The sequence below is a fragment of the Babylonia areolata genome, chromosome 18 (assembly GCF_041734735.1).
Source record: "Babylonia areolata isolate BAREFJ2019XMU chromosome 18, ASM4173473v1, whole genome shotgun sequence".
Taxonomy (NCBI): domain Eukaryota; kingdom Metazoa; phylum Mollusca; class Gastropoda; order Neogastropoda; family Buccinidae; genus Babylonia; species Babylonia areolata.
This window is the reverse complement of record NC_134893.1, coordinates 71,419,520-71,445,173: the sequence shown is the minus strand read 5'-3', so window position 1 is coordinate 71,445,173 and position 25,654 is coordinate 71,419,520. Positions and strand designations below refer to the sequence as shown.

At 43.2% G+C, this 25,654-nt stretch overlaps 1 protein-coding gene across 1 annotated transcript in view; it reads left to right on the top strand.

The window, feature by feature from the left end:
- LOC143292142 (Ig-like and fibronectin type-III domain-containing protein 2) overlaps positions 1 to 25,654 on the top strand; it is an 82,111-nt gene that overhangs the window by 13,203 nt on the left and 43,254 nt on the right. The window contains exons 5-16 of the mRNA XM_076602329.1: positions 1,587 to 1,700; positions 2,892 to 2,945; positions 3,951 to 4,079; positions 6,143 to 6,304; positions 7,881 to 8,041; positions 10,163 to 10,301; positions 16,992 to 17,024; positions 18,607 to 18,741; positions 20,348 to 20,500; positions 22,021 to 22,181; positions 22,612 to 22,744; positions 23,859 to 23,903. Of these exons, the coding sequence (XP_076458444.1) occupies positions 1,587 to 1,700; positions 2,892 to 2,945; positions 3,951 to 4,079; positions 6,143 to 6,304; positions 7,881 to 8,041; positions 10,163 to 10,301; positions 16,992 to 17,024; positions 18,607 to 18,741; positions 20,348 to 20,500; positions 22,021 to 22,181; positions 22,612 to 22,744; positions 23,859 to 23,903 (1,419 nt within the window). The remainder of the gene's footprint in view (positions 1 to 1,586; positions 1,701 to 2,891; positions 2,946 to 3,950; positions 4,080 to 6,142; positions 6,305 to 7,880; positions 8,042 to 10,162; positions 10,302 to 16,991; positions 17,025 to 18,606; positions 18,742 to 20,347; positions 20,501 to 22,020; positions 22,182 to 22,611; positions 22,745 to 23,858; positions 23,904 to 25,654) is intronic.

Genomic DNA, 25,654 nt, shown 5'->3' with positions numbered 1-25,654 from the left:
ATATATATATATATATATATATATATATATCTCTTTCCCATCTCTGTCTCTGTCTCTCTGTCTGTCTCTGTCTATGTTTCTCTCTGTCTGTCTGTCTCTATGTTTCTCTCTCTGTGTCTCGACTCATTTGTTCCTTCAAACAAAACTGGCATTCTGACATGGAAAGTAAAGAAAAATATAGTTGGTTCTTTTCTTTTAAAAGTATATTTCAACCAGAAACATATCTCAGGATCATTACAGACAAATGGCACAGAATAAATTATGCGAGATTTAGGTTAAGAACTCTGGAGTTTAATGCAAACAGGAGATGGTTTGAACCTGGGACTTCTATACAATCACCATGCCCTCTTTGTGGATACCAAGTGGATGATGAAAAACATTGTCTTTTTCAGTGTGAAATTTATACTACTGTGCGAGAAAAATGCATATTCTTTAAAACAGAGATGGCTAAAAGCCATGATGTTGTTACTGTTTTGTCATGTGATAATGAAATCATAATTAGATCTGTCGCTAAATTCATTGCAGAAGCTCAAACAATGAGACAAAGGTACATAAGTCAGAATAGTATTAACAGTATAGAAGAGAATTAATTATAGTTAGTAAAGAAGTTGCTATTTTATTTGGATAAAACAGAAAACATAACATTGCATAATTGAGTGTATTGTTGAGGCAGTATGTATTGGTTTGATGTATTTTTGAAGGGATGGTCGAGTCAGTCTCCATTCATTTTGGTATTTTATTATCATTACATTGTTGTTTTTCTTTAGTTCCGTTTCGTTGAGTTTTTGTCAGGATGTGACTTAAGTGTTTCCAAGTATTGCATATTTTCTTGGTTTAAACTGACTGAAGGGTTCAGAAAAAAAATGTAGTGTTTTGTTGTTTTGAAGCTAAAATATATGGATTTATGTTGTTGCCCCCTTGTCAAAAGACCTTTCTTGGCAATGACAATAAATAATTCCAGTGTCCAGTGTCCAGTGTCTCTCTGTGTCTCATTCTCTTTGTCTCTCCCTGTCTCTGTCTCTCTCTCTCTCTCTGTCTCTGTCTCTCTCTTGCTGTCTCTTTCTCTCATCTCTCTCTGTGTCTTTCTCTCTGTATCTGTCTCTCTTATCTCTCGCTCTGTCATTGTCTCTGTCTCTGTATCTCCCTCCCTCTCTCTGTGTCTCTTGTGTGTGCACAAGCTTCAAGCTAGCTACACCAACGGACAATGTCATCACCCAAAAACCTTGTGGCTTCTGTGTGTCTGAGAGCAGTGCGCACTCTCTGCACACTCACATACCCACATACTCTCTCTGTGTCTCTCTGTCCCTCACTCTCTGTTTCTCTCTCTCTCTCTCTCTCTCTCTCTCTCTCTCTCATTCTCTTTGTCTCTCCCTGTCTCTGTCTGTCTCTTTCTGTCTCTCACACTGGCTGTCTCTCTCTGTTTCTGTCTCTCTCTCTTCTCTCATCTTTCTCTCTGTCTTTCATCTCTTTGTCTCTCCCTGTCTCTGTCTGTCTGTCTGTCTGTCTCTCCGCACACAGGCTTCAAGCGACACAAATGGATGTATAATGTCATAACCCAACAACCTCGGGGGGTTTCTGTGTGGCAGAGAGCAACGTGCACTCCCTGCAGATCATGTTTGCCAAGGAGGAGGACCAGGGCATGTACCAGTGTGAGATCGATGGCACCACGCAGGCTGTCACCATGGGGCTCGTTCTCCAAGGTCAGGGAGAGGATTCTGGGAAATAAATGTGATGGATTCTGGGAAAGATCTCTGTGTGTGTGTGTGTGTGTGTGTGTGTGTGTGTGTTTTTCAGGCTGATCTATCTCTGTGTGGGGGATACTGGGGAATGTTTCAGTGGGAATTTTGGGGAAATATCTCAGTGTGTCTTCGGGAAAAAAGAATCTGTGTGGCATTCTTGGACAAAATCTCTGTGTGATTCTGGGAAAGATCTTGGTGGGATTTGTGAAAAGATCATTGAGGGGGATTATAACAAAGATCTGTGTGTGGGATTCTGGGAAAGATCTTTGAGGGGGATTATAACAAAGATCTGTGTGTGGGATTCTGGGAAAGATCTTTGAAGGGGATTATAACAAAGATCTGTGTGTGGGATTCAGGGAAAGATCTTTGAAGGGGATTATAACAAAGATCTGTGTGTGGGATTCAGGGAAAGATCTTTGAAGGGGATTATAACAAAGATCTGTGTGTGGGATTCTGGGAAAGATCTTTGAAGGGGATTATAACAAAGATCTGTGTGTGGGATTCTGGGAAAGATCATTGAGGGGGATTATAACAAAGATCTGTGTGTGGGATTCTGAGAAAGATCTTTGAAGGGGATTATAACAAAGATCTGTGTGTGGGATTCTGGGAAAGATCTTTGAGGGGGATTATACCAAAGATCTGTGTGTGGGATTCCAGGGGAAAAAAAAAAACTCTATGAGGGATTCCAGGAAAGTTTGATTAGGGATTCTGGGAAAAGATATTGGTGTTAAGCCAGATTTCAAAGGATCTGATGATGAGTCAGTGTTTTATAGTTTCAAAGCTAAAGGATATAGTAAATGACTGGAGCATTTCCTTTTTGTTCTTTTTGTGATGTGATTTTACGCAAGTGAGTATCAGAGGTGGAATACAACTGATGAATATCATGTACCAATGCCAAAAAACAACAAAAAACAAACAAAAAACTCAAGGAAAAAAACCTGAGAAAAAACAATGATGGCAAATGAATAATTTTCACCATGCTAAAAAGTTGGTTTTATTGTATTATCCATATTATGTGTCAATGACAGGTGGGTATGAAGTTATACGAAATAAATCAATCAAGTGATTCAGGTGGAAAAATAGTTAGTTTGTATATCAAAAGAAAAAAGATGATATGATTGTGAAGGAAAAAGTAAGATTTTATATTTTCAGGTGCTCCTGCTACACCAGACATCAATGCTCCAAGAGAGCCACTGAATCGTACAGGTGAGGCATCAGCAAGAGAGAGAGAGAGAGAGAGAAAGAGAGCAGTCACACCGAGTAGGCTAAAGGCTCACACTGATCATGTTTGTGTTAAGAAAAAATTGAGGGCCAGTGGGGGAGAGGGGGGCGGGGGGTTGGGGGTGGTTTTGGCCAGGTATATCTGAATATGAGACATTTCAAAGCTTGTGAATTGAACGATTTCATTCAAATACCATTTTTTACATGTCATATATGTTGTAAACTTCTTCTTCTTCTGCGTTCGCGGGCTGCAACTCCCACGTTCACTCGTATATACACGATTGGGCTTTTATGTGTATGACTGTTTTTAACCCGCCATGTATGCAGCCATACTCCACTTTCGGGGGTATATATGTCATTGGCTAGCTAGTAGGTTTTTCTAGCCTTTTGTATGAATGTTTAAAATGATATGCATGTTCTTTCGTTTTGTATTTTGTTCCAGGTGTGCATTTAGTATATTAAAATACAATGAAAATGAAAGATACTCACAGGGCGAATAATAATCATTATTAGAATAGTTAAAAGCAGAAAAAGAAATGCGAGGAAGTGTTGTTTGTATTGTATTTTATTGTATTACTCTTTTGTCACAACAGATTTCTCTGTGTGAAGTTTGGGCTACTCTCCCCAGGGAGAGCACGTCACTACACTGAGAGCGACACCCATTAATATTTTTTTCCTGCCAGCAGTTTTTTTGTTTTCCTATCAAAGTGGATTTTTCTACAGAATTTTGCCGGGGACCACCCTTTGTTGCCATGGATTCTTTTAAGTGCACTAAGTGCATGCTGCACAAGGGACCTCAATCGTCCCGTCCGAATGACTAGTGTCCAGACCACCACTCAAGGTCTTGTGGAGGGGGATAAAATTCTGGCTACTGTGCCAGGATTCAAGCCAGTACGCTCCGATTCCCTTGCTTCCTAGGCGAACGTGGTACCTCTAGGCCATCACTCTTAACTGACCGAACGTGTGACATGTGGCTGTGTTGTGATGCAGGGTGCTGCCAGCAGCGCAACGTGAGTGAAGCGTGCATGCCCGTGTGTCACCCCTCCTCTGTGCCTGGCAACATGAGCTTCAACTCGGTGTGTGCCAGCCATCTGACGGACCTCATCTATTGCGGATCTGGTAACTTGTCTTTTTACTGTCTGTTGACTGTCTTTTTACTGCTGTGGATCTGGTGACTGTCTTTTTACTATCTAGTGACTTTTTTTTACTAGTGTGGATCTGACCACTGTCTTTTTACTATCTGGTGACTGTCTTTTTACTACTGTGGATCTGACCACTGTCTTTTTACTATCTGGTGACTGTCTTTTTACCACAGTGGATCTGGTGACTGTCTTTTTCCTATCTGGTGACTGTCTTTTTACTACTGCAGATCTTGTAACTTGTTTTTTTAGTCCCACGGATCTGGTAACTTTCTTTTTTTTACTGCTGTGGATCTGATAACTTGTCTTTTCACTATCTGGTGACTGTCTGTTTACTACTGTGGATCTACTGACTTGTCTTTTTACTACTGCAGTTCTTGTAACTTGTCTTTTTACTGCTATGGATCTAATAACTTTCTTTTTACTACTGCGGATCTGGTGACTTTCTTTGTACTACTGTGGATCTGGTAACTGTCATTTTACTATTGTGGATCTGGTGACTGTCTTTTTACTGCTGCATATCTGGTAGCTTTCTCTGTACTACTGTGGATCTGGTAATTGTTTTGTTTTTTGTTGTTTTTTGCTACTGCAGAGTGGTAATTGTCTTTTTACTACTGCAGATCTGGTAACATTCTGTTTTCTTCTGTGGATGTTGATGATATTGATAGGTCAACAGCAAAGTGAGAGCTGAATGATCATTGATTTCTCCACTGCAGTTGGATGAAATAGATGTGGATTGAGAGAATACAAATTTGGAATGTAGTGCCTTAATCATACAGAGACTTCTTGAAAAGAAATGGTTTTTTTTTTAGATTTGTTTTGAAGGATGAGGGTGAAGGACTATGATGGCCTGAAAAAAGCAGTGGATTTCAGGTTTGTACAGCTGAAAAGCTGAACTAAAAGCTCTCCCACCTTGTGTTCCTCTTGAATCTGCAAATACAAAAGATTGTACCATTAACGGAATAGTGGAGAGTCCTTTGAATGGCTATATATTTGCTTAAAACACAAGAAATTTGCTGAGGTGTCAGTTAGAGAAATTACATGAAAGCAGAAATTAGGTCTTGTACTTAATTCACTGCTTAACAAGAAAGTGGTGTAATTCTTTAACTCACTCAGTACGGCCAGTCCTCTCTTCTCCTCTACACAGACCCCACAGATGTCCAGTGGGTGTCTGAATGACCCAACCTTTAGCTTCCGTCATCAGAACTGTGGTATTCTTTGTCAACATTCACCTCTTCAGTATAAGAGCGTTCCGTTTGCAATTTTTTGATGATGGTAATTGGGATGAAACGCTGTTAACATGGTCTCTTTCGCCGTTCGTATGGAGAGAGTTAAAAAGAGTTGTACAGTACCGAGACGTGCATGCCTTAAAAAAAATGAGCTTGACATAAGGATTTTGAGCCTGTTGGAGAGCTTTAAGTTCTTGTGTGGATAGCTCCCTCCACAGCACATGATAAAATTATTGTTGTTGTTTTTGTTGCTGTTGTTGCTGTTGCTGTTGTTCTTGTTGTTCATTGTTATTACTATTATTATTATTATTATTATTATTATTTATAACAACAATTTAGATATACCCTGGTTATTAATATTATTATTATTATTATTTATAACAACAATTTAGATATACCCTGGTTATTAATATTATTATTATTATTTACAACAACAATTTAGATATACCCTGGTTATTGATATTATTATTATTATTTATAACAACAATTTAGATATACCCTGGTTATTGATATTATTATTATTATTATTATTATTTATAACAACAATTTAGATATACCCTGGTTATTGATATTATTATTATTATTATTATTATTATTTATAACAACAATTTAGATATACCCTGGTTTCTCTTCTGTCTTTATTCAATCCTATTCTGCTTTCTGTTATAAGTAGTATGGGTATAAACAAAAGATATATGTCTGTAATGAAGAAATAAGAAAAAATTAATAAAAATGTTTTAGAAAATTTATGATGGGTTTGAGACCGGGTGAATAAAAATGTTTAAAAAAACAACACCACTATGATGGGTTTCAGACGGGCGGAATCATGGAGACTGCTGTGCACGGTCTGGAGTGCCAGCGAAATGTCTTTTGTTCTGCAGTGCCGATGAGGAAGAGGTCGCTCAGGTCTCCTTGCACCATCTAAGCTGCTTGTCCTTCGCCAGTGCTGTCATCTCCTGCTTTGAGTATGGGGGAGGTACGCATGTCATAAGTTACGTTCAGGGTGTGTTCATAGCATGGGGGCGCTGTGTTAGAATAAGGTGCCTTTTTAAAAAAAATTTTCTCACTTTTGAATCTCTTGTTTGAGCACGGTTAAATGGACCACTGAAGTGACTTATCTGCAGTGCAGGGTCTCCTCTGGTTTGTGGCCTCCTGGCAGCCTGACATCGATGGTTCCCTGTAGACTGCCGACACTGACACAGAGGAGCCCTGGTGTGGCTGTGTAAGGGGGAACTCGGAATGAGCGGTGTGGGAGTAATGACACTGAAATGGTACAGATGATGGGGCAGCCAAAAAAAAAACAAAAAAACAACAGAAAAAGTTCCACTGGTTTTGGTGGGTTTTTTTTTTTTTAACAGAAGCGATTTTTTTTGGAGGCAGCATGGCAGAATCAGTTAGGTGTTGGACTTCTGATCCATGGTTCACCAGTGATCAAGAGTTCGAAGCCCATATTTCAGCGAGGTGTTGTGTTCTTGGGAAAGGCACTTTACCTGATTTTCGTCTCTCCACTCACAGTTGAGGAAGGTTAAAAAGTGGAGACAGTAGAGGATTCAGCCCCACTAAGCTACACCAAGCCCTAGACACAGTGAATATAACTCACTGCCCTTGTGGCTATTGAAGGCTACGCCAAGCCCTAGACACAGTGAATATAACTCACTGCCACTGTGGCTATTGAAGGCCACACCAAGCCCTGGACACAGTGAATATAACTCACTGCCACTGTGGCTATTGAAGGCTACGCCAAGCCCTGGACACAGTGAATATAACTCACTGCCACTGTGGCTATTGAAGGCTATGGGGCCTTCAACTTTCAATCATTCCAACCATGGACATCCATCCTCGACTGTCTTGGTTATGGACAGAAGGAAAAATCATGCACAGCAAGTTGCTCTTTGTTCCCACGTTGAGCATGTTTTATATGGAAATGCATCCTGTAAATGAAATTTTCAGTAGTCGTAGTAGAAGAAGTGGTAGTTGTAGTTGTATTCTTCTTCTTCTTATCATTATCATTATTATTGTGATCATTATCATTATCATTGTTATTATTATTACTATTGTTATTGTTGTTGTTATCTTTATTATTAATTATCTGTTATCATTATCATTGTTATTTCATAATTTTTTTTTTAACTTTTAAAATTTTTTCCAAAAACATGTATACAATACAGAGAATAGTATGAAACAAACAATATACAACGAACAGTAGCATCTTCCACTACAGAGAGAGAGATAAAACAAAATAAAACAAAATAGACTAAACAAGGCAAAACAAATCTGTAACAATAACATCAACAACAACAACAACAAAAAAAAAGAAAAAAAAAGATTTGTCCAATCATTCAATCAATCAATGTTTACACCTTAATGATTGTAGTAATCATGATGATTTAAGATGACATTAATAATAAATAGCCTGGACCAGTTGTAACATAGCAACAGCATCAGTTGTGTCAACTATTACAGGAATGGTATCTAGGGTAAGGCGAAAGCGAGTGGTGGCATTATAATATCATAATAATAATTGTTATTTCATAATGTACATATGTGTGCAGGGCTGTTGCCCAGTACCCCCCAGTCATTCTCTGTGATATCGGTGTCGAGGAACGGCACCTACAGTCTGCAGGTGACGTGGAAGCCCCCCAGGTACAACCCCTCTGCCGTCAGCGGTTACAGGGTCTTCTACAAGAAAGCTGCGGAATCCAACTTCAGGGCTGTGAGTATATTCCAGACTCAAGGTTCTTCTTCTTCTTCTTTGTTCATGGGCTGCAACTCCCGTGTTTTCTCGTACGTGCACGAGTGGGCTTTTACGTGCATGGCCGTTTTTGCCCCGCCATGTAGGCAGCCATTTTCCGTTTTCGGGGGTAGACTCAAGGTTCAAGACTGGTTTATTGTCGATACACAGGTACAGAAATTCATCGCGAGAGTAAGGTGGTAGAATGGTTTAGCGGCTTGTCTGCCAAAGCAGTGTTTGTGGAGGTCTGGGTTCGATTCACGTTTCTTGCGCTTTTTCCCGAAGCGTGGCTTGAAAATCAAACAGAGCATTCCGTCATTCGGATGAGACAATGAACTGGAAGAGGATGACTGAACAGGCTGTCCACATCAAGAGAAGGCCTGGCCTTAACTGCAACACTGGCTCGGAGACAATGAACTAGAACAGGATGGCTGAACAGGCTGTCCACATCAAGAGAAGGCCTGACCTTAACCGCGACACTGGCTCTGAGCTCTCTGCAGGGTATGACAGTCCAATGCTGTAATACCACTGTTGGGTGCCTGTTGCATTACCACTGTCAGGTGCCTGTTGCTGTACCACTGGGCAACATTGATGCAGCTGTGAATTCAGTTTGCTCATCACAGCTTAACCAGCCCCAAACTGTCCTGTGTCATTTGTACTATATGAGCACCGTTTGAAGTATATAAGTACTTGTTGTGCTTCATGAGTACTATTTGTACTATGTAAGTACTATTTGTGAACTTTTTAAGTGCTCTTTGTACTTCATAAGTACTATTTGTACTGTGTAAGTATTATTTGAGCAATATAAGTACTTTTTATACTTCATAAGTATTTGTACTATATAAGTGACAGGCGCAATAGCCGAGTGGTTAAAGCGTTGGACTTTCAGTCTGAAGGGTCCCGGGTTCAAATCACGGTGACGGAGCCTGGTGGGTAAAGGGTGGAGATTTTTACGATCTCCCAGGTCAACATATGTGCAGACCTTATGTTGACCTGGGAGATCAGAAAAATCTCCACCCTTTACCAACCAGGTGCCATTAGTGAGATTTAAACCCGGGACCCTCAGGTTGAAAGTCCAATGTTTTAATCACTCGGCTGTTGTTGTTGACAGAAGGGAGATGGCAGAATGGTTAAGACGCTTAGCTGCCAATACAGAGAGTCTGTGAGAGTGTGGGTTCAAATCCCGTTCTCGCAGCATGCACTTGGCACACTGAAAAGGAATCCATGGCAACGAGAGAGTTGTTCTCTGGCAAAATTTGTAAATAGAAATCCACTCTGATAGGTACACAAATGACGGGCGCAATAGTCGAGTGGTTAAAGCGTTGGACTGTCAATCTGAGGGTCCGGGGTTCGAATCACGGTGATGGCGCCTGGTGGGTGAAGGGTGGAGATTTTTACAATCTCGCAGGTCAACATTATGTGCAGACCTGCTTAGTGCCTGAACCCCCTTCGTGTGTATATGCAAGCAGAAGATCAAATACGCACGTTGAAGATCCTGTAATCCATGTCAGCGTTTGGTGGGTTATGGAAACAAGAACATACCCAGCATGCACACCCCCGAAAACGGAGTATGGCTGCCTATATGGCGGGGTAAAAACGGTCATACACGTAAAAACCCACTCGTGTGCATACGAGTGAATGTGGGAGTTGCAGCCCACGAACGCAGAAGAAGAAGAAGTACTATATAAGTACTGTTGTACTGTACAAGTACCATTTCTACAAAGTATTATTTGCACTATATAAGAAATGTTTGTACTGTAAAAGTACTATATAGGCATCACTAATGTTCATTTCACAAAGGGTTTGTGTGTGTGTGTGTGTTGTGTGTGTGTTTGTGTATGTGTGTGTGTATGTGTGTGTGTGTGTGTGCATGCCTCTGTGTGTGTTTGTGTATGTGTGTATATGTGTGTGCGTGCCTCTTTGTGTGTGTGTGTGTGTGTGCCTGTGTGTGTGTGTGCGTGCCTGTGTGTTTGTGTGTGTGTGTGTGTGTGTGCGCGCATGTGTGCATGCCTCTGTATGTGTGTGCACATTGTGTGTGTGCGTGTGCGCACCTATGTACGTATATGTGCATGTGTGGTGTGTGTGTGTGTGTGTTGTGTGCAGACAAGCGTTCTGAACGCGGCCACAGACACCTACTCGCTGGCGGCGGAAGTGAGCACCCTGTACACAGTGTACGTGATAGCCGTGGGTCACCATGGGTCCAGTCAGCCCACTGACCGCATCGACATCGTGGTGGAGGACAGTGAGTGACCATCGCTTCATAGTGTTCTGTTGTTGTAGTTGTTTTTCTTTATGCTGGCTCTGGACTGCATTGTGGCCTTGTTGTTGTTTTCCTCCTCCTTCTTCTTCTTCTTCTTCCTCTTCCTTCTCCTTCTCTCTCTCATCCTTCTTCTTCTGCTCCTCCTCCTCCACCTCCTCCTCCTCCTCCTTCTTCTTCTTCTTCTCCTCCTCTTCCTCCTCCTCCTCCTCCTCCTTCTTCTTTTTCTTCTTCTTCTTCTTCTCCTCCTCCTCCTGCTTCTTCTTCTTCTTCACCTTCTTCTTCATCCTTCTCCTTCTCTTTCTCCTCCTCTCCCTCTTCTTCCTCCTCTTCTTCTCTTTTTGGCATGTAAATGTGTGTGTGTGTGTTTGCATAAAGTGTATTTTTTTATGTATTTAATTCCAAATTGCGTTGAGATAAAATGAATAAGTTGACATAGCATATGAAGAACATTCTTGTACAATTTGACAAAAACGTACTGAAAATGTGGCTATGCTTATTTATATTGTATATCTGTATATGACAAAGAGAAGACGCTTAAAAAGAAAGAAAAGCTTCAATGACGCCTTGAAAGCAGACAAAAAAAAAAAAGAGGAAAAAAATCATATCCAAAGAAAAGGGGGGAAAAAGTCGATCAATAACATGAACATAAATTTCCAATTCTGGAAGAGGATATGCGTTTATGTGAACAGCCATGGGTCGCTGCACTTTCTGATTATATTGTGTGAGATCACCAATTTGATCTCTTCCGTAATTCTATTTACATAAAACCAGCACAAGTACCTTATGTGAAAAAGTGTTGTGGAAATATTTTTTGTATATGTATGTCTTTGCACTTAAATGTGAGTGTATGTATGTCTGTGTGTGTGTGTGTACACTTTTTGACTCACTTGTGTCAACAAAGTGCGTCTATGTTCTAACCTAGTGTTCGGTTGTCTGTGTGTCTGTGTGTTCGTGGTAAACTTTAACATTGACATTTTCTCTGCAAATACTTTATCAGTCGACACCAAATTAGGCATAAAAATAGGAAAAATTCAGTTCTTTCCAGTCATCTTGTTTAAAACAATATTGCACCTCTGGGATGAACATACATATGTATGTGTACATAACTACATGCATGTATATGAATGTGTATTGTGTGTGCGTGTGCGTGTGTTTATAAAATGTATATATAGTTCTGGACTGTGCCATTGAGTTAAGAATGTATAATGACAGCTTAATAAAAGGTGTTTTTTTTATGGCTTGGGCTGTGGTCATTGCATGTCAAAGAAAGCATAGAAAAGTTCCTTTGTGGTTATGCTTTGGTCACTGAATGTGAAAAGTTGGAACAAGTCCCGTTCTAGAATAGTGGAGTTTGGTTCAGGTATGTGAAGAAAAAGTAGGAAATTTTCCTTTTTAATAATGGAGTATGGCCTTTGTTTCGGTCATTTTATGAGAAGAAAAGTAAGAAAAGTCCCGTTAGAACAGTGGAGTTTGGCCCCGATGTAGTGGAGTGTGGCCCAGATTGTGGTCAGTGTATGTGAAGAAAAAGTAGGAAATTTTCCTTTTTAATAATGGAGTATGGCCTTTGTTTCGGTCATTTTATGAGAAGAAAAAGTAGGAAAAGTCCCTGTTAGAACAGTGGAGTTTGGCCATGGAATAGTGGAGTGTGGCCCAGATTGTGGTCAGTGTATGTGAAGAAAAAGTAGGAAATTTTCCTTTTTAATAATGGAGTATGGCCTTTGTTTCGGTCATTTTATGAGAAGAAAAAGTAGGAAAGTCCCTGTTAGAACAGTGGAGTTTGGCCACGGAATAGTGGAGTGTGACCCAGATTATGGTCAGTGTATGTGAAGAAAAAGTAGGAAATTTTCCTTTTTAATAATGGAGTATGGCCTTTGTTTCGGTCATTTTATGAGAAGAAAAAGTAAGAAAAGTCCCGTTAGCACAGTGGAGTTTGGCCCCGATGTAGTGGAGTGTGGCCCAGATTGTGGTCAGTGTATGTTAAGAAAAAGTAGGAAATTTTCCTTTTTAATAATGGAGTATGGTCTTTGTTTCGGTCATTTTATGAGAAGAAAAAGTAGGAAAAGTCCCTGTTAGAACAGTGGAGTTTGGCCCCGGAGTAGTGGAGTGTGGAGAGTCAGGTCAGGTCATCAGATCTGCTGCTGGTAACCTGTAATCCAGTACAACCTGTTCAGGGTCGGGTTGCCGGCGACTAAACCGGCACTCCTACCGCTCCCTTCCGGGACTGGTGAGGCTGGTGGCTAGACACCCTTATGGAGATCCATAAAAGGGCGTTGGCTCAGGAGAGCCACCGACGGCCATCTAGCTCCACCGTGCTGTGTGCATGCCACACGCAGTTGGTCCCCGGGGTGTGTCTACCCATGCATGCGAAGTCTGGATCCGGCAGAATCTGCGGAAGAAACCTATCGGTTCAACGGAGAGGAAGGCAGTTACAGCAACGCACTGTGGAGTGCAGAGAGCAAGATGAGACACCGAAAGGATATCTTGGTCATCCACTGCATCCGTGCTCATCTTCCAGTCGTCTCGACTTAGTCTTGCCACTGGAAATTGGTGGACCCGGACGAGAGAGTGAGGTCGACGTTGCGCAACTCCTCTTCACTTTAAACAAACTCATTGTGCAAGTCATCAGACATCCAAAATGACCTTTCATCCTTCATCATTTCATCACCCCCAAGTCCTGTGGCGACAGGCGAGCGACGAAACGACAGGTGTGGGTACACTGGCAGTCGCAGCCGCAGACCTGCATGCAGGCGGCTCAGGCCATAGGGTCGTTCTTCATCGACAGGAGCAGCGATGGAGCTTGGCAGCCGTCTGAGCGTCTGAGCAGCCCTCTTTAGGAATGCACTGCTCACCTCCCTGGCATGAGGAAGGGGCTAGAAAAGGTGCCCTAAAAATTGCCTGCTCCATATCACCCTGGCCAGCATACTGCGGCTGGCGGGGACCCTACATCAGCGGTCGAAACAACAAGAAAGAAAAGAAAAAAACAAAGATCGTTCCTCTCACCATTGGTGCTTGGAACATAAGGACTCTCCTGGACAGAGATAACACGGACAGACCCCAAAGAAGAACAGCACTAGTTGCATCCGAACTCGCCAGATACAACATTGACATCGCAGCCTTGAGTGAGACTCGGCTTGCAGGCGAAGGGGAGCTCTGTGAACAGGGATCTGGTTACACCTTCTTCTGGAGTGGACGAGGAAGCGAAGAGCGACGTGAGGCTGGCGTTGGTTTTGCAGTAAAAACAGCACTTGTCAGCAAGCTAGCTGGAATCCCAAAGGGAGTCAACGATAGGCTTATGACCATGAAACTCCCACTGGCATCTGGCCAGAAGCACCTCACCATTGTCAGTGCCTACGCCCCAACCATGACCAACCCGGATGAAGTGAAGGCGAAGTTCTACGAGGACCTTCACTCTGTCATTGCTGCTATCCCTAAAGCAGACAAGCTCATCATTCTTGGGGACTTCAGTGCTAGAGTTGGCTCTGACTACATCTCCTGGGATGGAGTGATTGGAAAGCACGGTGTGGGCCACTGCAACCCAAATGGATTGCTTTTGCTTCAGACCTGTGCAGAGCACAAACTGCTGATAACCAACACAGTTTTCTGCCTCCCTACCCGTAACAGGACGTCATGGATGCACCCTCGCTCAAAGCATTGGCATCTCATCGATTATGTCATCGTCAGGAAAAGGGATAGGCAAGATGTACGTGTAACAAAGACCATGTGCGGCGCCGAGTGTTGGACAGACCATCGCCTTGTAGTCTCGAAGCTGAATATTCGAATCCAGCCCAAGAGACGCCCCCAAGGCCAGAAGGCTCCAAAACGGCTCAACATCGCTAAGCTGAAAAACATCACCATCAGACAGTCCTTTGTGGAGCTGCTGGAAGATCGTCTGGAATTCGCCTCTCTGGACAACCAGAATGTGGAGGCTGACTGGAGGACCCTGCGTGAGCTGATCTATAGTACAGCTTCAGAGACCCTGGGACCCATGACCAGAAAGCACAAAGACTGGTTTGATGAAAACTGTGATGAAATCAAGCAGCTTCTGGATGAGAAACGCCGTCTGCATCAAGCCTACCTGAGCAACCCAAAGTCCACATCAAAAAAGGATGCGTACGATGCCATCCGCAGGACTGTTCAGCAAAAGTTACGCCAAATGCAGGATAAGTGGCTGAGTGACAAAGCTGATGAGATCCAGGGATATGCTGACAGGCACGATATGAAGAATTTCTATGATGCCTTAAAAGAAGTCTACGGCCCCACATCCTCAGGATCATCCCCCCTCCTCAGTGCAGATGGGAATACCTTGATCACCGAGAAGGAGAAAATTCTCGAACGCTGGGCTGAGCACTTCAACAGTGTCTTAAATCACCCTTCCTTCATAAATGATGAAGCCATAGACCGTCTCCCACAAGTCCCCATCAACGAAGCACTGGACGATCTGCCAACACCTCTTGAGACCCAGAAAGCAATCCGTCTGCTATCCAGTGGCAAAGCACCTGGCTCAGACTCCATACCAGCAGAGGTCTACAAGGATGGAGGCACTGTGCTGACTGAGAAGCTCCATCAGCTGTACTCACTCATGTGGAAAGAAGAGACGATCCCCCAGGATTTCAAAGATGCATCTATCATTCACTTGTACAAGCGAAAGGGGAACCGGCAAGCCTGGGATAACCATCGGGGCATTTTCTTGCTCTCCATCGCAGGCAAGATACTTGCCAGGATCCTACTAAACCGCCTCACAGCACACCTTGACCAAGGTCATTTGCCTGAGAGCCAATGTGGATTCCGAAAAGAGCGCGGAACCACCGACATGGTGTTTGCTGCAAGGCAGCTGCAAGAGAAATGTCAGGAGCAAAATGCTGATCTGTTCTCCACCTATGTCGACCTCACTAAGGCCTTCGACACCGTGAGTAGAGAGGGACTGTGGAAGATCATGGCCAAGTACGGATGCCCTCGGAAATTTATTTCCTTGGTCAGCCAATTCCATGAAGGCATGCAGGCTCGAGTCCAGGACAATGGCGAAACATCTGCTCCTTTTGCTGTCACAAATGGTGTCAAGCAAGGCTGCGTCCTGGCTCCAACACTGTTCAGCCTCATGTTCTCTGCAATGCTTACTGATGCCTTCAGAGATGGCGATGTTGGAATCGGCCTAAAGTACCGAACAAATGGCAAGTTGTTTAACCTCAGAAGGCTTCAAGCAAAAACGAAGGTCATGACAGACATCATCAGAGACTTTTTGTTTGCTGATGATTGTGCCCTCAACGCTGGATCTGAAGCTGACATGCAACTCAGTGTCGACAAGTTTGCCACTGCCAGCAGGAACTTCGGCCTTACCATCAGCACGAGGAAAACTGAAGTTCTACATCAGCCAGCCCCAGGGAAACCCTACGTTGAGCCCAACATCACAGTCAACGGTCAGAGACTCAGTGCGGTGGAGCGGTTCACATACCTTGGCAGCACACTGTCACGAAATGCGACCATCGACGATGAAGTGAACGTCAGGATTGCAAGAGCAAGCGCAACTTTTGGTAGACTCAATGCAAATGTCTGGAACAGAAGAGGCATTAGTCTTGAGACCAAGCTAAAGGTCTACAGAGCAGTAGTTCTCCCCACACTACTGTACACCTGCGAAACTTGGACAGTGTACCAACGACATGCCAAGAAGCTGAACCACTTCCACACAACATGCCTCAGGAAGGTACTGAACATCAAGTGGCAAGACAGGACCCCAGACACAGAGGTGCTCGCAAAAGCCACCCTTCCCAGCATCTTCACCATGCTGATGCAGTCCCAGCTTCGCTGGGCTGGACACGTGGTGTGCATGCCAGACCATCGGCTGCCCAAAAGGCTCTTCTATGGCGAGCTGCAACAAGGGAAGAGATCACACGGAGGTCAGAAGAAGCGCTTCAGAGATACTCTGAAAGTCTCTCTGAAAGCGTTTGATATCAACCCTGACTCCTGGGAGGAATCTGCAGTGGACCGTGACAAATGGCGCGCTGCTGTGCACAAAGGCGTCAAGTTGTGCGAGGCCAACAGGACTGCTGCAGCTGTTCAGAAGAGGCAGGCCAGAAAGTCACGGGCAAACAAGCTCCCTGACAATGGTATGCCTGTCTTTGTCTGCCCCAACTGTCAGCGAACATTTCGTGCGCAGATTGGACTATTCAGCCATCTGCGCATTCACAGGTAGATTCATGAGCATCCTCCCCCCCGCCCCACCACCACCCTCCCCCCATCCCCCAGCTGGATGACAACGATGGTCATCATTGATCTCGATGGACACACCACCACCACCACCGTGTGTTTATGTAAGTCTGTGCCTGCCTATGTGTGCGTATGTGTTAGGGTAGCTGTTAGATACACATGTATGTTAAAATGTATGTATGCAGCGTGTGTGTGTGTGTGTGTGTGTGTGTGTGTGTGTGTTGTCACATTTTGGTGTGTATGTAACATAGATATGATGTTTTATGTTAACAGAAGCGTTTTTGTAAAGCACCTAGAGCAGATTTCTGGATAGTGTGCTATATAAGTATCCATTATTATTATCATTATTATTATCATTATTATTATCATTATTATTATCATGAATGTGTCCATGAAATAAAAGGACAAAGGAGAGACCAGGTACATGTGTGTGCAAACTGATTATAAAGAATTGTGTGATGTGTGTTTCAGCTTCATCCCCGGGCCATGCAACCGATGTTCTGCGTAAGTCATGAATGATAGGATTCTATTGCATTTACTGCGTATGTTAATAATGATGGTATTTAAACAGCGCTGAATCTTGTGCAGAGACAAATCTAAGCGCTTTCACACCAGTCATTCACACGCATGCATGACACTAAAACTGCAGAAACTGAAGACAAGGAAGAGGCAGGGAAGGGAGGCTATTTTGGGAAGAGGTAGGTTTTAAGGCCAGACTTGAAAGAGCTGAGTGCGGTGACCTGACGAATCGAATGAGGAAGTTCCTTCCAATTGCAAGGTCCTGAGACAGAGAAAGAACAGCGTCCAACAGTGGAGTGGGTATACATAAAAATAAAAACACTTGGGAATGTGGTATACTTTATTAAAAAAAAAATAGACACTTGGGAAATGTGGTATACATTAAAAAAAAAAAAAAAGGGTGGGGGGGGGGGGAATGTGGTTGCAGTTTGTTGTTCTTTTAAAAAATAAAATCTCAGTAAACAATTCTTTTGTTCCTCTAGTTACGTTAACATAAGTTTGCACATAAATAGATAGGAAAAAGGACAATAGGAAAAAAACAACACATGACTGGAAACTTTTCTTAGAAAATTATCTCAGAATACAAAATATGAGGATATCCAATTTGCATATCAATGCTACAGCAAATAAGAGAATACATATAGGTATACCCTGGGAACAATAAAAGATGGCATGCACATATCATCAAAGAATATAAAGTAATTTATAATGGTTAATGCTTTTTGTTCGTTGAGAAAGCACTGAAATGTATGAAATAATGTCTGGGTAATCTGAACATTTTCTTAGAGTGTCTGATCCATGGTATGATTCAGCAGTAGATACGTTTTAAATCCAGTCAGCCTCAGTTTAACATATATTCACATAGTGTGGTTTTAGACCTCCCCCCCACCCCCTCACCCACCCCCCAACCCCCTCCCTCCCGGCCAAAAAAAAGGAAAATCTATAGATAAAGGCGATAGAACATGATACACTACAAATGTAGACAAATTAAAGCAGACATCCAACTGGATTGTGAAGCGAGCTTTCAGAAATTTTCAACAATAACAAAAAGTGATCAACAGCTTCAGACTTTTTATTTCTGTTTTTTATATATTTTTTAAATGTATCACAGACCACCGCACATAAATTCTGTTATTGAGACAGCTAAGTTATTCATATTCTGAGTGTGTGTGTGTGTGTGTTCATTCTTTAGTTTAACGTCTTTTTACTGTAAGTGATATTAGACGAGGGAAGGAAAAAAATTGAGTGTGTGTGTGTGTGGGTGGGGGGGGGGGGAATTACTGTGTATGCATACGAGTAAGTGAAAGTGTGTGTGTGTGTGAAAATTATTGATTTAAGTTTTGTTTAAAAAATAAACAAAAAATCGTGCGATATGTTAAAGTCTCAAATCCCTGAACTGAAATGATCTTCAGTGTTGACGATCTTCAGCAGTCCATTGCTAATGTATGACTTTTTCAACTCCTTGTTAAACAGTCCAGTTGGTTCACTGTTATAGTTGTTAGTTTTTCATTAGAAATATGTTATATTGTTATGATTTTTGTGTGTGTGTGTGTGTGTGTGGTTTCAGTGTGCTGTCAGATGCGTAACGTGCCTGCCAAGTGCCAGACCACCCTGTGCCATCCCCGTGTCTGGGCCCACTTCAACGGCACCAACATGATAGAGTGCTACGCTTACATGTCCGACATTTTCACCTGCTTGGCAGGTGAGTGCGCACCAACGAAGGGGATGAACTGAAAGTGTACGACATAAGTCATCCAGCACAGACTTTTGGCCGATACAATACACTGCAATTCAGTACAGTACTCTACAGAACAGTGGTGTGTTTCCATCGAGATCGATGATGACCATCGTTGTCATCCAGCTGGGGGATCGGGGGGGGGGGGGGGGGGAGGGTGGTGGTGGTGGGGGGCGGGGGGGGTGGATGCTCATGAATCTATCTGTGAATGCGCAGATGGGAAGGGAAGAGATCACATGGAGGTCAGAAGAAGCGCTTCAGAGATACTCTGAAAGTCTCTCTGAAAGCGTTTGATATCAACCCTGACTCCTGGGAGGAATCTGCAGTGGACCGCTGCTGTGCACAAAGGCGAAAAGTTGTGCGAGGCCAACAGAACTGCTGCAGCTGTTCAGAAGAGGCAGGCCAGAAAGTCACGGGCAAACAAGCTCCCTGACAATGATATGCCTGTCTTTGTCTGCCACAACTGTCAACAGTACAGTACAGTACAACGCACTACAGTGCAGTACAGTACAGTGCAGTGCAGTACAACACAACACAACACAACCCCAACCCCAACTCCAACCCCTACACACAATGCAATGCAACACAACTCAACACAAAGAGAGAGAGAGTGAGAGAGAGAAAGTGTGAGAGAAACTATGAAAACAGCTGAGAGAAAAGGCAGAATGATTTGATAGAGGGTCATTGTCACTGTTCTTGTTGTTGTCGTTGTTGTTGTTGTCGTGCAGGTGAGTGGGACAGTTCTTGTTGTCATTGTTGTTGTACAGGTGAGCGTGACAGTTCTTGTTGTCATTGATGTTATTGTTGTTGTACAGGTGAGCGGGACAGTTCTTGTTGTCATTGATGCTATACAGGTAATCGTGAGCAGGACAGTTCTTGTTGTCATTGATGTTATTGTTGTTGTACAGGTGAGCGGGACAGTTCTTGTTGTCACTGATGTTATACAGGTAATCGTGAGCAGGACAGTTCTTGTTGTCATTGATGTTATTGTTGTTGTACAGGTGAGCGGGACAGTTCTTGTTGTCATTGATGTTATTGTTGTTGTACAGGTGAGTGGGACAGTTCTTGTTGTCATTGATGTTATTGTTGTACAGGTGAGCGGGACAGTTCTTGTTGTCATTGATGTTATTGTTGTACAGGTGAGTGGGACAGTTGTTGTTGTTGTTGTTGTTGTACAGGTGAGTGGGACAGTTCTTGTTGTTGTTGTTGTTGTTGTTGTACAGGTGAGCGGGACAGTTCTTGTTGTCATTGATGTTGTTGTTGTTGTACAGGTGAGCGGGACAGTTATTGTTGTTATTGTTGTTGTACAGGTGAGCGGGACAGTTCTTGTTGTTATTGTTGTTGTACAGGTGAGCGGGACAGTTCTTGTTGTCATTGTTGTTGTACAGGTGGCGGGACAGTTCTTGTTGTTATTCTTGTTGTACAGGTGGCAGGACAGTTCTTGTTGTCGTTGTACAGGTGGCGGGACAGTTCTTGTTGTCGTTGTACAGGTGGCGGGACAGTTCTTGTTGTCATTGTTGTCGTTGTTGTACAGGTTTGCAGGACAGTTCTTGTTGTCATTGTTGTTGAACAGGTGAGCGGGACAACTCCGGATGCTGCACGGCCAACAACGTGGACGGGGAGTGTGTGGGGATGTGCAGTGGTCACCCGCCCCCCTTCAACAAGTCGCTGGCCGCCTGCATCCCCAAACTGTCCATCATGGAGGCCTGTGTGCAGACCGGGCTCCGTACGTCTCTGTCGTGTGGATCTGTTTCTGTTTTGTTGTTACGCTGTTTATTTATTTATTTATTTATTATATTATTATTATTTCTTTATTTCATTATTTTATTTTATTTTATTTATTTTTTCTCAAGGCCTGACGAAGAGCGTTGGGTTACGCTGCTGGTCAGGCATCTGCTTGGCAGATGTGGTGTAGCGTATATGAATTTGTCCGAACGCAGTGACGCCTCTTTGAGCGACTGAAACTGAAACTGGTCAGGCATCTGCATAACAGATGTGGTGTGGCGTGTATGTATTGGTCCGAATGCGGTGATGCTTCCTTGAGAAACTGAAACTGAAACTGAAAGCTGCTGATACGCTTTCTGTTCTGTACAGTGATGGTGCTGCTGAGTGTTTTTTTGCTTTTTTTTTTTTCATCCGCACATGTTGTGGAGTGACCTAGAGGTAACGCGTCTGTTTAGGAAGCTAGAGAATCTGAGTGCGCTGGTTTGAATCCCACAGTCACCAGTGTTTTGTCCCCATCCACTAGACCTTGAGTGGTGGTCTGGACGTTAGTAATTTGGATGCAATGATGAAATGAGGTCCTGTGTGCAGCATGCACTTGGCGCATGTGAAAGAACCCACGGCAACAAAAGAGTTGTCCCTGGCAACATTCTGTAGAAAAAATCCACATCGATAAAAAAAAAACAAGTAAAATTGCAGGCAGAAAAAAAAACGAAAGAAAAAAAAAGGGTGGCACTCTCGGTGAATGGACGCGCTCTTCCTGGGGAGAGCAGCTTGGATTTCAAGACAGAGAAATCTGTTTTGACTTAAAGAGTAATACAGTACAGTTCACGTATCATAGCAGATGTGCCGTGGCATGTATGGATTTGCCCGAATGCAGTGACGCCTCCTTGAGAAACTGAAAGTGAACCTGATTGTTCCGGGCTGCATGTCCAGAAGGAAATAAGCAATATACTAGAAAGAGACTTTTATAGGTGCTTGAATTCAAGTCTAAAACCTCATCAATTGACTCTCTCAGACTTTAGTCCGATTCGCAGACCAATTCTGAGTTTAGCTCTCAGACTATTATCAAATTCATTACAGACCAAGTATTGTTCTAATGTCAAGTGCATATGCTTTAGTAACCTGACAATTGAGCATATAATTTTTCACTGTAGCTTGATGAAGCCTTTTGTACACGAAAGTGTGTCTTCACAAGTGACTGAGAACGTTGAAGTTTTTGACTTTTTGCATTCATTATCAGTTGTTTCGCTTGTCAGTTTAATGACTTCTCTTTTACGAAGTCCTTTAAGTAATTTCCTGTAACTGTATTTAGAGGGGTTTTTTGTTTGTTGTTGTTTTTCTTCCAAATTTCACTCACATTTTTACCCTCATTTGCCCAGTTTCCCCCAACCCTCCATTCATCCACATCTCCCACCCCTTCTAACCGATAATACTCAGATGTATTCATAAATACTTTAACAAAATGTCTTCAATCACCGATATGTGTGACGGGACATTAAACAAAAATTCCTCCTCCTCCAGGTGAACAGCCAAGGGCCCCCCAGGGTGTGGTGCTGTCTGAGGTGGGGGCGCACGAGGCAGTGCTCATGTGGCTGCGCCCCAACGCCACAGGCGACAGCCCTATCGACATCTACTACGTACAGCTCCGTCGTGGCAACGCCAGTGCCTCCTGGGAAACTGTGGTCAGTGGGCTGTGAAATAGTGTCTCTCTGTGGTGGTGGTGGTGGTTGTCCATTGATTTTTCCTCCTCCTTGTCTTCTTCTTCGGATTATTATTATTATTATTATTATTATCATCATTATCATCATCATCATCATCATCTTCTTCTTCTTCTTCTTCTTCTTCTTCTTCTTCTTCTTCTTCTTCTTCTTCCTCTTCTTCCATCTTTCTTTTGGAATTTAGCAGAAGTGTATAAAAAAAATCTTACCGCAAAAATGGAATGAAAATAAGAATATGAAGCTGGTATGTATCAACTGGAAAGAAAAACAAGGGTAAGGAGAATAGATTGGACTCTGTGTGCATGTGTGTGTGTGCGTGCATGTGATTTTTTTTTTTTTTTTTTTTTTTTTGTGTATGTGTATGTATACATGTTTTTGTGTGTGTGTGCCACAGGCAGAAGTGGTGGGGACCTACCTGAAGCTGACTAACCTGACGGAGACAGAGAGCTATGCGGTGAGGGTCATCGCCGTCACCATCAACGGCAGTAGTCTCCCCTCCGCCGTCGTCCGCTTCTCCACCTACCCTGGTGAGCTGTCGTCGTGGTTCACTCATTCCCAGTTCACCGTGATATATCTGTATATCTATTTCTTTTTTTTTTTTATCACAATTGATTTCTTTGTGTGAAATTCGGGCTTCTCCCCAGGGAGAGTGTGTCGCTACACTACAGCGCCACCCATTTTAAAAAAAATTTTCTTGCGTGCAGTTTTATTTGTTTTTCCTATCGAAGTAGATTTTTCTACAGAATTTTGCCAGGAACACCCCTTTTGTTGCCGTGGGTTCTTTAACGTGCGCTAAGTGCATGCTGCACACGGGACCTCGGTTTATCGTCTCATCCGAATGACTAGCTCCAGACCACCATCTCAAGGTCTAGTGGAGGAGGAGAAAATATCGGCGGCTGAGCCGTGATTTGGACCAGTGCACTCAGATTGTCTCGCTTCCTAGGCAGACGTGTCACCTCTAGGCCATCACTCCACTTAATCAAGCTGATGATCCTGATTCACCTCCTCCCAGTTTGCCTATGTTTAATTGTGTGTGTGGGATAGAGAGGCTGAATGTATTTATCCTGTTATAGAATAGGGGAAACAGGACAAGGAGTTAAACTGTCAGACTACCACTGTGGGTGGCGACGTGATCAAAGAGTAGGTGAAATGGGAATAGGTGCATTGGACCTGCTTCCCCATGGTGGGTCTGCTTCCATTAACCTACACCATGCTTTGTTGGTTTTTTTTTTTTAACCTATTTATTCCTGTTGTGGGTCTGTCAGAGCCACTGCTTAAAGAAACACACACACACTCTCACTCACTCATGCCCAGCGTGTGTGCGTGCATGCACAGTACACCCACATGCACTGTATTGCATACACTCACACACACAGAGACTCAAACACGTATGTGCACACACACACACACACACACACACACACACACTCAGACACCCTCCCAATGCCCCCCCCCCTTCCTCCCTCCCCAGCTCCCCCGCCCCCCAACCCCTGCACACACACACTTTACTTTTTTTTTCTTTTTTTTTTAAATTTTATTTTTTTACAATTTTCTTCTGTGATTCTTTTTTTTTTTTTTTTACATTTTAATATTTGATGTGTTTATTTCATGAGTTTCACATTTTATTTTTTCTGGCTGCAGAGACCTCAGTTGCAGAGAGACCGACAGTGGTGCACAACATTACCAGTATGTGGCGTCTTTTTCCCCCCATCCTTTGCCATTCTTGTCTCTTTCATTTTCATTATTGCTTATTTGTTAATTCATCTGATTCTGTGTTGTGTTGATATTTTGTACTAACCTGGGGTTGGCTGTTTAAGTGCTGACCAGTTTGTTGGGTTTATAAGTAGGCCAGGCATCCGGTATTCCTTTTTTTTTTTCTTCTTTTTTTTTTTAAGATGAATCAGTGTGCGGTGCTTTGATACCTCCTTATAACTGAAACTAAAATTTCTTTTTAACTACACATACTTTACCGTGACTCACTAGTGCACTCTCCGGCAGGGAGTCCTTCTTCTTCTTCTTCTTCTGCGTTTGTGGGCTTCAACTCCCACGTTCACTCGTATATACTCGAGTGGGCTTTTTACGTGTATGACCGTTTTTACCCCGCCATATAGGCAGCCATACTCCGCTTTCGGGGGTGTGCATGCTGGGTATGTTCTTGTTTCCATAACCCACCGAACGCTGGCATGGATTACAGGATCTTTAACGTGCGTATTTGATCTTATGCTTGCGTATACACACGAAGGGGGTTCAGGCACTGGCAGGTCTGCACATATATTGACCTGGGAGATCGTAAAAATCTCCACCCTTTACCCACCAGGTGCCGTCACCGATTTCGAACCCGGGACCCTCAGATCGAAAGTCCAACGCTTTAACCATTCGGCTATGGCGCCCGTCGGCAGGGAGTCCGATTCCTGCCGTGTGCAAACTACTATCCACCTACGCGGAGAAAACTTAAGTAGCTACGGCCGATAACCTCCTGGAAGTAGGTTACCTCCCCTCCGTATCTCTCACAAGCTTCCTCTTTTTCCGGAAGCCATCTTAACTCCTGATCCTGTGCTCTTCATACGGCTAAGTTTTTTTCATTGTGGTGCTGTGAAAATACAGTCAACTACAGCTCAGGTGTTGATCATTGTCACAGAAGCAGTTTTTATCGCTGCAATAACCAGCTTGTACAAAGGTGTTTGTAACTGACAGCAAAGATGAAGAATTCAGTGGATCACTCAGTCTGGACTCTTCTTCTTTTTCTTCTTCTGCGTTCGTGGGCTGCAACTCCCACGTTCACTCGTATGCACACGAGTGGGCTTTTATGTGTATGACCATTTTTACCCCGCCATGTACGCAGCCATACTCCCCTTTCGGGGGTGTGCATGCTGGGAATGTTCTTGTTTCCATAACCCACCGAACACTGACATGGATTACAGGATCTTTAACGTGCGTATTTGATCTTCTGCTTGCATATACACACGAAGGGGGTTCAGGCACTAGCAGGTCTGCACATATGTTGACCTGGGAGATCGTAAAAATCTCCACCCTTTACCCACCAGGCGCCATCACCATGATTCGAACCCGGGACCCTGAGATTGAAAGTCCAACGCTTTAACCACTGGGCTATTGCGCCCGTCCAGTCTGGACTCTTAACTAAGGGATTATTGCATTGCTGTCAGTAAAGGGGGCTTCGTCGGTAGTGTATGTCCTGTGTATTTTGACAGCAGCGCAGGTGTGTGTGTGTGTGTGTGTGTGTGTTGTGCATGTGCATGTGCTTATGTGTGTGTGTTCGTCTGTGTGTGCATGCATGCATGCGCTCATTTGTGTGTGTGTGTGTGTGTGTGCGTGTGTGTGTGTGTGTGTTATTACTTATCATCTCTTTGTGTCATACACCATACCATATCAATGTTTCTTTGTTATTACTTTTTGCAGTTACTGTAAAGGTTATTATG